General features: G+C 38.2%; 1 protein-coding gene across 2 annotated transcripts in view; it reads right to left on the bottom strand.

Moving 5' to 3' along the window:
• The window catches only part of adam17b (ADAM metallopeptidase domain 17b), a 91,637-nt gene that overhangs the window by 42,937 nt on the left and 35,705 nt on the right, over positions 1–12,995 (bottom strand). For both annotated transcript variants that reach the window (XM_063037856.1, XM_063037866.1), the window contains exons 4-7: positions 11,467–11,555; positions 10,374–10,560; positions 3,481–3,617; positions 899–988 (exon numbers count right to left, since the gene is read on the bottom strand). In XM_063037856.1, coding sequence (XP_062893926.1) covers positions 899–988; positions 3,481–3,617; positions 10,374–10,560; positions 11,467–11,555 — 503 coding nt within the window. The remainder of the gene's footprint in view (positions 1–898; positions 989–3,480; positions 3,618–10,373; positions 10,561–11,466; positions 11,556–12,995) is intronic.

The following is a 12,995-nucleotide window of genomic DNA, read 5'->3' as shown; positions in this document are numbered from 1 at the left end:
AAGTTAGAAGAGCGAGAGGTGATCTCAATGATGTGCAAAATTCATACAGGATTTGACAGGGTACAGGCAGTGATGATACTCCTCCAGCTCTGGTGCCAGAGTCGCAAATTAAAGAACGGCCATTAAAAAATAAGATGAGGAGAAATTTTTCCTCAGATGTAGTGAACCTTTGGAATTCTCTACCCAGAAGGGATGCAATTCTTTCAGTTGTGAGTCTATGAACTAGGTTGATTCAAGACTGAGACTACTTTTCTTTTGAAACAGTAAAGGAAGGCTAGTGCTGGGAAATAGCACAGAGATTCAGATCAGCCATGATCCTTCCGAATAGCAAAGCTGCCATGAGTGGCCAAATGGCATACTCCTGCATTGAATTCATATGTTATTTCTCTTGTATCACGTCAACTTTTATTTTATTTATGATCTACTCATCCTATCTCTGAAATGCACTTCACGTTTTGTTAAACTAAATGCTATGTAGTAGAACATTAGATTCTCATTAGCTGACTTGTTGATCTTTGTAGTCACTAGTTATGTATCTTTGCTGCATTTTGACTCAATTTTTATGATAATTATATTGGCTAATTCTCACTCTTGTTGAAATAATCAGTTTCATGATTTCCAATACAAGCCCCTAATTAACAAAATTTTGAGGTAAATTGGACAGTCAATGACAACATGAACTTTGCTACATGGTCTTCAGATTGTAGAAAGAAACATAATAAGTGTTAGTTTTTACATCATAAGCATAATGGAATACAGTTCATTTGGATGATTTTCAAATGCTTTCTGAAAAATAAATCCAATAGGTTTCAGAAGTTTTTAGTATGGTTATTTCTGCTTCATGCATTAAAGTTAAAAGTTACTATCACTAACAAATTTTTTTGTTTAATTTAATTACCTCTTCTATCTGCAAACCATAACCTCTGAATCCAGCATCATTCCAAGATGTATTTCGATAAATGTCATCCACCCGGTCAATTAATTCTATCTGTGTTAAAGATTATCACAAGTATGTTAAATCAGGAAATGAGCAATCAGAAAAACAATTTGCTCAAACTGGGCTAGATCACAATGGACTCAGTCCGTGCCTCACAGTTGCATTTCAGTCATACTTACTTTTACAGATACAGGTCCACAATTCCTTATCCAAAATCCTCGGGGCCAGTTGCATTTTGGAGTTCAGAATTTTTCAGATTTCAGACCCCAACCCCCCCATGCCAAAAAAACACGTATGCTCAAGTCCCTTACTTAACTTGTTTCAGTGCAGCGGACTTTCGGACCCAGCGGCGCACCAAACCTATGCACATCCTCCCATATACTTTAAATCATCTCTAGATTACTTATAATACCTAATACAATGTAAATGCTATGTAAGTAGTTGTTACACTGTATTGTTTAGGGAATAATGACAAGAAAAAGTTTTATTTCCAACAAAAACATTCAATAAAACATAAAAATATACAGCTTCAAACGAACCAAATCAAACACATGGTAAATGACATTGGAATAAATGTAGAACGTCACTGTCACTGTAAAACTTCAGTAACTCGTCTTTCTGTTTATTTAAAACATATACAGTGGTAGTTCGACATTATTTTCTTCAGTAAGACGCCGCAAAGACACACCACAATCAAGCTTCTGCAATAACTCGACTTTCTGCGTTATTGATAATGATAGATGCTTCCTTCTCTTTTTCTCATTGTTACCCATAGGAGTATCTGCAGCTCTTTATGACATTTTCACAGTGAAATTAAACACCAAGTCAACAGTGAACACAAAATATCAGCGAACAGCAAATGCACGTGTAACCAGTACAAGCGCTGAGCCACAGCTGACATCTGGCGGCCTCTGCTAGTGCTGCCACATCACACCTGAATGACGTCAGCTGTTGGCGAAAAAAACTTTGGTTTTCAGAGCTTTTTGGATTTCAGAATTTCGGATAAAGGAATGTGCACCTGTAGTAGCTCCCAACCTTAGTAGCCATCCCACTAGACAGAGTAGGCCACAAATGATGAGTAGGTTGCAACTGTGGAAACTTAGGCTAACTGCTGGACTATTCAATGAAGAGCAGCAACTACATTCATTGCCTGCTAGATATGCCAAATTGTGGTGGCATAAACTGAGATGCAATTTACTGAGAGTAAGTTTGCCATTACATTACCTCTATTCAGTAACTTATGGAATGCCCTGAAACTCTGTGTCAAGGCTAGGGCTGGAGTGAGAGGTTAGATAGAAAGATCTGACCTTCAGTTTATTCCATATACTTGTGATGCATTGCACAAGCGTAGAAATCTAGAGTATGCTTAAACACACACAGTATCTTTGGAACTGCCTATTACCCATGCCCAATATGTATAGGATTATAAAATGTTTTCACATATGTTACGAATAAAATGCTTTCAGGGTCCTACTTTCTATATTGCATTTACGTAAAGTAATACATTCCAGATCAAGTCTATCAAGATAATTTGCAAGTACAATTTGATTAAACTGGGTTTGCATTCACGCAATAACATAAAACATTCTACCAAAGTGCGGGGCAAGGTTTATACTTGATTTGAAAAATGAAATTAAGCATAATGACCTGGACCAAAATACTTAGATATGTTTCAAACAGGATACAAACAGAACAAAAGGAAATGTCTAAGTTGTCTGAGGCATATTTAAAAAACATTAAGTTCTTAGTTCAGCATTGCTATTTTCCCTGTATAATGCATGAAAGAATGTTCCAAAGACATTGTACAGATTTAAAAACCCAAACTTTTCACGATATACTTATTGACTTGACATTCAAGTGAAAACTTATTAACAGGAAGAGAAATGGGTTATTTATTGACCCATTTTTCTGCCCACTATCAATGAATATATTGGTGGGCAAGCAGACAAATGATGTTAGAAAAAGCTTGAGAACAAATGCAGTTTAAAAAAAAACTTATTGCCAATATAAAGGACTTAAAAGGCTATTTTTTGTTTTCAATGTATGACACAAACGAACAGAAATGTATCTTTTAAATTACAGGCCGCCCCTGGGTAACGAGTGTCTAACTTATAGCGGCCCGTACCTATGAGTGAACTCCCATATTATTAGATTCAAAAGTCCAACAAATGTACATACTTTCTTTCCTCCAAACAGCAGAACTAGCTTTTTCTCTCTATCCACTTTTAGTAATTGTTCTTTCTAATCAATCTTTTGTACTTTTGATGTCATTCATTACAACATCGTGGGGGCATGGTTAGCATATCCAGTGATTTTTTTTTGTGCATTTTCCAACTTTTAGACAAAATCAACTGATGGATTTCTGTGAAAACAAAATCTGTCTGTCATCTGGGGATGGCTTGCAGATCACATCTCGCTCCACTGGGTAGTTCTAACACTTGTTTTATATTTCACCCAACATTTGGATTAGGTAAAACAAAAACACAGGAATGCATGAAATGACATAAAACAATCTTGAATCTTGAATCTTAGGGTTTGCTTACCAGATAATTAATAGTGATGCTCTCTTCACTACGTCCCATGTGCTTGAAAAAACGATGATCTGCTACTACTAGCATTTTACAGGTATTCTTTTCAGGATCTAGAGGCACCTTCTGTCGTTTTTGTCGCTGGATATATTCTATCAAGGAATTTAAAATTTCTGAGTCATTTGAAAAGAGATGATTTGCATCTTTCCAAAGGAAATAAAAACAGGATACATCTTAGAAAAAGACAGCTGTGTAGAATACAACACTAAAATGGTTACTTGAATTATTCTAGTATAAATGTTTATTGATTCTTCACCTCAGACAATTAAAATAATTTTTAAAAATCTTGATTAGTGCATCATTTACTGGAATGACACTCAGCTGTTTAGTGCACTGGATTCTGCAGAGGAAAGATGTCCAGAAGAGCAAAGTGGCTTCTAGCATAAGTAAGTCGAACAGATCTGCTAAAATCTAATGGCTAACTTAACCAACAGCCTCCTAATTTTTACAAAAACTTATGCACATTATCAAATGCAATGGAATCACGGAATCAAAAGGAATTTTACAGAAGAGGAAGCCATTTACCCTATTGTGTCCATGCTGGCCAGAAACAGCAGCAGTTTCCAACACTGGTTCCTCAAATACACGTCTGTACTTTTAAATGTGTCAAGGGGTAATGCTTATATAACCCTATTAAGCAGCAAGTTCCAAATACTCTGCAAGTGAAAAGAAACTTTTCCTTATCTCCTCTCTAATCCTTCTATCAACTCTTGTAAAGCATACCTCATGATCTCACAATATTCATTTTATCTAGGATCCTTGCAATTTTTACACACCTCACATTTCCCTAGCCTGCTGCATTGCAGTATAAACAAACCCATGGCTACCCAATCTTTCCTCTTAGGTTAAAAAAAACAACTAATGTTGCAAATAGTTCTAGCATAACTTTAATATTATTATATTATACATTTTGGCTAATAAAAGAAAGCATCCTACTTGCATTTTTGCCATTTTATCTGCTGTCAGATTGCCAGCAAGTTGTAAAAGTGGGCTCCCTCACCTCCAACCCCCTGACTCTCAATACAGGAGCCCCTCAGGGCTACGCACTGAGTCCCCTTCTTTACTCCTTGTATACCCACGATTGTATCACCACCCACAGCTCTAATCTACTAATTAAATTTGCTAACGACAGGCCTTATCGCAAACAATAATGAGATGGCCTACAAAGAAGTCATCTCTGACACTGTGGTGTCAAGAAAACAACCCTTCCCTCAACAAAGGAGCTGTTTGTGGATTATAGAAGGAATGGAGACAGGCTAACCCCTATTGACATCAATGGATCTGGGGTTGAGAGGGTAAACAGCTTCAAGTTCCTCAGCATCCACAACACTGAAGACCTCACATGGTCTGTACACACCTGCTGTGTGGTGAAAAAGGCACAACAACACCTCAGACTGTTGAGGAAGTTTGGTATGGGCCCCCAAATCCTAAAAACTTTCTACAGAGGCACAATTGAAAGCATCCTGACTGGTTGTATCATTGCCTAGTATGGGAACTGTATCTCCCTTAATCGTAGGACTCTGCAGAGAGTGGTGCAGACAGCCCAAAACATCTATAGTTGTGAACTTCCCATGATTCAGGACATTTACAAGGACAGATGTGTAAAAAGGGCCCTTAGGATCATTGGGGACCCAAGCCATCCCAACCACAATCTATTCCAGCTGCTACCATTTGGGAAGCAGTACCACAGCATAAAAGCCAGGACCAACAGGCTCCAGGACAGCTTCTTACACCAGGCCATCAGACTGATGAACTCACCCGGACTTGAGTGTACTCTATATTACATTGGCTGTTCCATTTATTATAAATTACTCTGATTGCACATTTAGATAGAGACGTAACATAAAGATTTTTACTCCTCGTGTGTGAAGGATGTAAGAAATAAAGTCAATTCAATTCAAGTATCTGCAGACATACACTCCAAGGTCCCTCTGTTTCTCCACATCTTTGTTTAAAATGTTTAAAATGATAAGAGGCATAGATAAGAAGGATTATAACAGTCTTTTTTCCAGGATAGGGAATTCTAAACATTGGAGGCTCAGGTTTAATGTAAAAGAGAAAAGATTTAAAAGGAACACGAGGGGCAACCTTTTCATGGAGAGGGTGGTGAGTATATGGAATGAACTGCCCGAAGAAGTGGTTGGGGCAGGAGCAATAGTATTATTTACATGGATATGGGCTGAGTGCAGGAAATTGGGACTAGCTGGTTGGGCCTGTATCTGCACTGTAACTTTCAGTATCTTTCCATTTACTAAAACTTGCTTTATTTCACCTTCCCAAATGCATTACCTCAGAAATTTAAAGTTACCAGTTTTCTGCCAAACCTACTCAATCACTGTATCTTCCCGTAGACTAAAGATGCATTGTCAACCATATGATCTTTTTTTTGTATCATCTGTAATTTGCTTTTGAATTATAAGGGGCTTGGAGTCAAGTCAGGGAGACTTGAAAGCAGATTGCAAAAGGGAAAATATCTTAATTTCATATTGTAAGTACAGGCACATACTGTATATACAATTTTACTTCTTAAAAGGAAGAATATCTGACTAGCAATTTACTTTTTGCAGCAAATTATGTAAACAAATAATCACCATCTCTTGCCACCATATCTCAAAATAGTGGTACAAAGGCAGAGCTACCCAGTTTTAGTGGCGGAAATAAAGTGCTGGCTAAGATAAGAGGAAGACACAAAGACCAAAGTGTTAACTCAGACAAGCTGGCTTGGTAAGGAACCAGGACTTAAACAGATTACTACATGTACATGTATAAAAAGTAACAAACCAAGTCTATTTGTATATTTTTAATTTACAAGATTTGCACACAATTTGTAATATTACATTTTAAGAATTTAATGCAAAACTATTGCCCACTAAGACACAGAAAGTAAACAGACAGGCAACACTCTCATTCATAGTTGAACAAAACAGCAAAGCAAAAGGCAGTAGGAGAAACCTAAAACATTAAGGGAAATAAATGGTAAATGTCAAAATATTTCTTTGACAAGAGTTACCATGCTACAAGTCAAATGATTTCCTCCCTTGATCTTCTATATTTGTGCAACCTACAAACAAAACATTATTTGCAATACTAAAACTGTGAAGCAGTCGAGCAACGCAAAGTGTTGGAGGAACTCAGCAGGCCAGGCAGCACCTAATGAAAAAAGTACAGTTGATGTTTTGGCCCAAAATGTTAACTGTACTTTTTTCCATACATATTGCCTGGTTTGCTGAGTTCCTCCAGCACTTTGTGTGTGCTGCTCAGATTTCCAGCATCTGCAGATTTTCTCTTGTCTGTGAAGCAGTCGCATTGTTCCTTTGGTAATAATTGTTAAGTGTTTTTTCACTATACAGCCAATCTGCATTCTACTTTCACCTTTACCCTACTAGTAAAATGATAGAGGGGGTTTGGAATCAGCAAACTGGACAATAAAGTTTTCTTTAGTATTCTCTTAAAATAGTTCACAATTTTGTTCAACAATGTGTACTTCATTCAGCAGAAATTATAAATCAAAACATGTATAAAAACGCAATTTTATATAGTATTCCTGAAATCAAGAGTTGTAAGGACAAGTTCAAGTTTAATTGTCATTCAACCATACATAAATACTCATGAATACAACCAAATGAAACCGCAGTACTCGAGGACCAAGGTGCAAAACAAGTACTAACAGTCATACACAGCACAAGGCACATATAGGATAGCAGCAAAATAGTTACACAAGAAAAAATACATAGTCCAAGAGCTTGAGTGCATGAATGTTGCAGCAGTCTGTAGTCAAACACAATTCAGCTGTCAAGCCAACACTGGGAGCGGGCAACACCGACTCCAACATAGATGCTGTGCCTCCAGCTGTCTTGTGTTGCCCCCGACTCTCACTGCTCCCCCTGGACGGCTGTAAGCAAGCGACCCCACGACTTGTCCTCACTACACCAAGGCCTCACAGCTTCTGCGCCGAAAAGCCCTGCCATTCACCAATAAACCAATGAATTGCACATTCAGCATTCCACGCCACCATTGTTCAATAGGGTCTTGTGATCAGAAGAAAAGCGAGTCAGACATTCACTGCACACCTCCTTTGCACACCAACGTCTGTCACAGGCAACATCACGGTCCACACCGGGTCCAGCAACTTCAGTTTCTCTGCCAACGTGCAATTCACTGATGGGGTAGACCTGCAGTACTTTAAGTGTTTAATATCCAGCAGAGTCTTGCAGTCATAAAAAAGAAGGCGGGAGGAGAAAATGGCAGCACGACACAGCACGCGCAGCTCTCCGGTGAAATGATATCATATTTGTAAGTAGGATGCCGTGCACAATTCTGATTTGATGGAGACAGATGTGAGAAGGCACAGAGGAACATCTGGAGAAATTTCTGAAAAGGCCCGGTTCTCTGCCGCTGCTACTGTGCGATCGAGAATCTCTGGAGGGAAGGGCCCAAAATCCCCAGCTTTGCCTGCTGTTGGCGACCGAGGCTGGGGTCGAAGCGTTCGGCAGAGATGGTGCTCAGTACTCGGTGTCGGAGGGCTGATCGGCGCTCGAAGCTTTCGGAAGACTCAGAGTCGGACTGTGGTCAGGCATGGCAGGGAGAGTTTTCTTCCTTCTCCCGTCTGCATGAGATGAGGGACTTTCGAGAGACTTTGAACTTTTTTTACTGTGCCCATGGCCTGTCCTTCATCAAGTTATGGTATTGTTGCACTGTTGTAACTATATGTTATAATTATGTGGTTTTTGTTAGTTTTTCAGTCTTGGTCTGGCCTGTGTTTCTGTGAGTCATTTCTTAATGCATGCATTACTAAATGACAATAAAAGAGGACTGCGTGTCCTCATAATCTAATCTAATATATTTTAAAAAGCCAGTAACACCTTTGGTTGATCCCATAGAAGCTGCTATGACGAGGCACACCATTGTCTTACCAGAAATAAGATAAAAGGACATAAATGAAAAAAATGCATATATTAGGTGTACAAGATAATGAGAGGCATTGATCATGTGGATAGTCAGAGGCTTTTTCCCAGGGCTGAAATGGCTAACACAAGAGGGCATAGTTTTAAGGTGCTTGGAGGTAGGTACAGAGGAGATGTCAGGGGTAAGTTTTTTTAAGCAGAGAGTGGTGAGTGCGGGAAAGGGCTGCCGGCAGTGGTGGTGGAGGCAGTAACGATAGGGTCTTTTAAGAGACTCCTGGATGGAAACATGGAGCTTAGAAAAATAAAGGGCTATGGGTAAGCCAAGGTAGTTCTAAGGTAAGGACATGTTCGGCACAGCTTTGTGGTCTGAAGGGCCTGTATTGTGCTGTAGGTTTTCTATGTTTCTATATCCAAAGCAATGGCCTACAATAAAGCATGACCAGCAGTGAAATATAAAATCAGTTAATGTTCATGGATTTTAGCAAGACTTCCGCAGTGTCAAATGGGAATTAAAGAAAACAAGAGAATGAACAAAACCCCTGGCTTTATCAGAAAAAAGCACTGGTACCAGGAAATTTCCTTATAGTGTGAAGCCGATAACCTGAAGACAACATCAAACATCTCCTTTATTGGGTAAATAAGCAGGAATTACAGCATTAATATGAGTTTCCCAGTAACTTAGTCATACTAATATATTAGATGGTGGTTACATCACCGTCCGGTATGGAGAGGAGAGGGCTACTGCACAGGATTGAAGTAAGCTGCCAAGAGTTGTCAAATTAGTCAGCTCCATTGGGGTAGAGCCTCCGTAGTACCAAGACACCTTCAGGGAAGAGTACTTCAGAAAGGTGGCTTCAAGGACACCCACCACCAAGAACATGCCCTCTTCTCATTGTTACCATCAGAAGGGAGGCACAGGAGCCCGAAGGTATACACGCTGCAACTCAGGACAGATTCTTCCCCTCTGCCATCCAATTTCTTAATGGACACCAAACCCATTAACACTACCTCACTACTTTTTTTTAAATTTGTTTTTGCTCTGCTCATCTTAGATTAACTATTTAATAGATATATACTTACTGCAATTCAGATAGTTTAAAATATTTATCATGTACTTTATTGTACTGTTGCCACAAAATTAACAAATTTCACGACACATGCCAGTGATATTAAGCTTGATTCTGATTGTGATTGTAAAGAGGAAGAAGTTGTTTAGGATTTGTGTAGAAGGTGACCTCATTTGTCACCTTTTACCTGCAAATTCAGAGATGTGTTGGATGTTATGTGATTGACAAGTTCTGAGTAGAACTAAGCAAGAAACATTTCTAATGCACAAGACCCTTTCCAGTTTTTATCAATCTAAAGAGAAAGAAGTTAAACAGGATTTGTGTAGGAGGAGATCAAGATATTTGGTAGCAATCCAGTTTCTATACACCTTCATAAAATAGAAGGGAATGGAAAGTAGTACAAAATATCACTACCCAATTTAAATGTAAGGGATTTATTGGACTTAACCTACTTCGGAAGGACCAGTTCTCTTTTGATAAGAAATTGCTTAACTCCACTTATTACGTGATACTATGGAATCTTAAAATTTAATGGTCTTAAAATCAACATTGTATCATTTTTTTTAAAAAGTGCAGATCCATTATAAACTGTTTACAAGAAAACAATAATCAAATCTGTAATGTATTTCTAAGAACTGAAAGGTCAAATTACGGAGAATTTTTAATTCTGTAATTACTAATTTTAAAGGACATGTCCATTGCTCTTGAGAAAAGATCTTCACGGCACCATTGACAGCTATACATTAGCAATGTTATACTTAAACCAACATTGATCCAATAAATCCACAGCATGAGCCTAAAGCCACAAACATACTGACTGAAGACCAAGAGACAGGAAATGAATACATTTAATAAGCAATTTCTCACATACACCTACCAGTAGAGGCATCTATATCAAAATCATCCTCCTCATCATAATCATCTTCTGGCAAAAGCTCAGAGTCATTCAGCTTTATATAACCACAGACACTGGAAGATTTTAATCGTCCAATTTCCAGTACATTCTCAGATTTATATGCCAACAACTTTTCAACTGGGGCAGAGTCAATGAATCTCCATAGGGGCTAGAAACAAGAATTAAAAGCATAAATATGTAATTAAGAAACTGACCAATAAAACTTTACACAGGCTGATTTTAATCATTAAAGACAGTGAAATTTGAAGAAATCAGTAACAGAGTGCAGGATATACAAACTGAAAGGGGTAGCAAAGGAAGACGGAGGGGTATTGTGGAGTTGAGAGAATGAGAGAGGGAGAGGTGTAAGAAGCTGGGGGAGGGGGCTATTTTACAGCTATAATAAAAGGGTAAACCGCATTACTGACTTCAGAAATTAGAGTATAGTCACACCACTTACAGTCTGGTAAAACACAAAGGATGCTAAAGAACTAAAAGAAAGTATTGCATATCTTCATCAATATTTGGGGTGGGAAACATATCAACATATCAAGATTATCTGCACTGTTATAAAGACAATCTAGGAGAAATGTAACAATTCAAATAATAGAAGATTTTAAGGGTGAATAAAGAAGAATTTCTTCTGGTAGAAGAATTCATTACAAATAGTCAACTTTTGAATCAATGAGCAGGTGCAAAGTAGAAGGAGATTCATTGTAGGAAGGTGATATGTTCCACTCCAGAATAGCTGAAGGAGAAACCATTGCTCTAAGTTAACAGAACTGATTAAATACTTGAAAGAAGAAACTGCAAATATCATGATGAGAGAATGTTTAGTTTTCAATCCCTACTGCAAATTACTGGCACAGTTAAGATGACTACAATTGCTTCCTGTATGTAAACTTATGGTTCATGCATATTAAAATTTACTATCATTTTTAAGCATATATTAACTTCAGCACATTACAAAGACAGGATGGAAACCACAATCATCAGGAAGAACTCTGTACACAAGAGTAGCAGAATGTCTGTTAAGCCTTTCCCAAACAAAAGGGTAAATTAAAGGCACGAATACCTCTATGTTATATTCTCCTTCATCGGTAATAATTCTGGCAATAAATTCCTCCTCATCAATAAGAGCACGGACCTTTGAACCTGGTTCACCTTTTATTTAAAAAATTGTACAATTAGACTTCTGATCCTTCAATGTACAGTTTTTACTTCAACATTTTTCAACCTTTACAATCATTTCACTTTCAGTCAAAACCAGAATGTTAGTTGAGGAGATCTCCAAATGGCACGTTAATGTAGAAATGAATTGAATCAGACACAACAGAAGATCTGTGGTTTGATGTTTGCCTTCATTTAACATGTTATGAATATATCACATTATTATGAATATTAACCAATTAGGATATGATTTTTTTGCCAACTATGAAAATACCAAGTTCACTGATGAGAGAAAAAGTGGTAACTACGACAATGCTATGAATACATTATATGCATCAAAATTCATTTGGAGGGTGCTAGTATTGACACTAACATCTTCAATACTAGCATTTATCGCCAGGTACAAAATTTTCTGAGAAGGGACTGATAAATCACCTCCTTGAACCGCCACAGTCCTGTTGGTTAAGATTGTCAAGGCAGAAGTTCCAGGATCTAAGCTCCGGAACAGCAAAGAATAGGCATACAATTCCAAGTCAGGATGTTCATGAACCTGGAGATGAACCTGCAGGCAGCAATGTTCCTGTGCACCTTCCACTCATTCCTCCTCATGGTAGTTAGTGATTGGGGCTTTGGGAGGTGCTGTCAAAGTAGCCTTTTGTGGCGATGCATCAGAGCAAGTGTTTACAGCGGTACATAGGGACTGCTTTGTTCTGGATGGTGTTAAACATTCTAAAAGACTGTTGAGTTATATTCATCCAGGAAAACAGAGAGCTTATCATCACATTCCTGACTGGTGCCTTGGTAAATTGTGGAAAGCTTTCAGAGACTACAGGTAAGTTGCTCACTACAGAATACCCATTTCATTTTCTTGTGCTTATGGAGGTCTAGTCTAGACAGGTTTTGGGCCAATGATAAGACCCTTAACCCCAACCTTTATAATGGATATTCACTGTCCAAAGGGCCTTCAAAGTACATTTATTAGGTACGTATGCTTAACCCTGAGATTCATCCTCCTACAGGCAGCCATGAAACAAACACCATAGAATCTGGTCAAAGAAAACATCAACCATCCAAAGTGCATTAAAAAAAAATAAACCGTGCAAACTGCAAAAATATTAGTGAAAAACACAGAATATAAAACATCAAACCACAGAGTGATTGAACAGTCCAGGAACGATTCAGTTTAGTTGAGTTCAGTTCAATTTAGCACTGTGTTGTTTGCTGGCGGCAGGCCACAGAGCCAGTAAGCCCCGATCAAGATTGCACAAAATAGCAATAAAAAGGGAATAACCAGAAACTAGAAACTCATCACATCATTAACTGCAGAGTGAAATCCACAAACTGTGTTGACTAAACCTTGCCTAAGACCCAAGACTCCAGCACCATCCTTCGGCAGCTGAACACCCGCTCGCCTTCCGCTTTCATTCTCATTGA

Source organism: Mobula hypostoma, chromosome 2 (assembly GCF_963921235.1).
Source record: "Mobula hypostoma chromosome 2, sMobHyp1.1, whole genome shotgun sequence".
NCBI lineage: Eukaryota > Metazoa > Chordata > Chondrichthyes > Myliobatiformes > Myliobatidae > Mobula > Mobula hypostoma.
The sequence above is the reverse complement of the archived record's forward strand: the minus strand, read 5'-3'. Positions and strand labels throughout refer to the sequence as shown.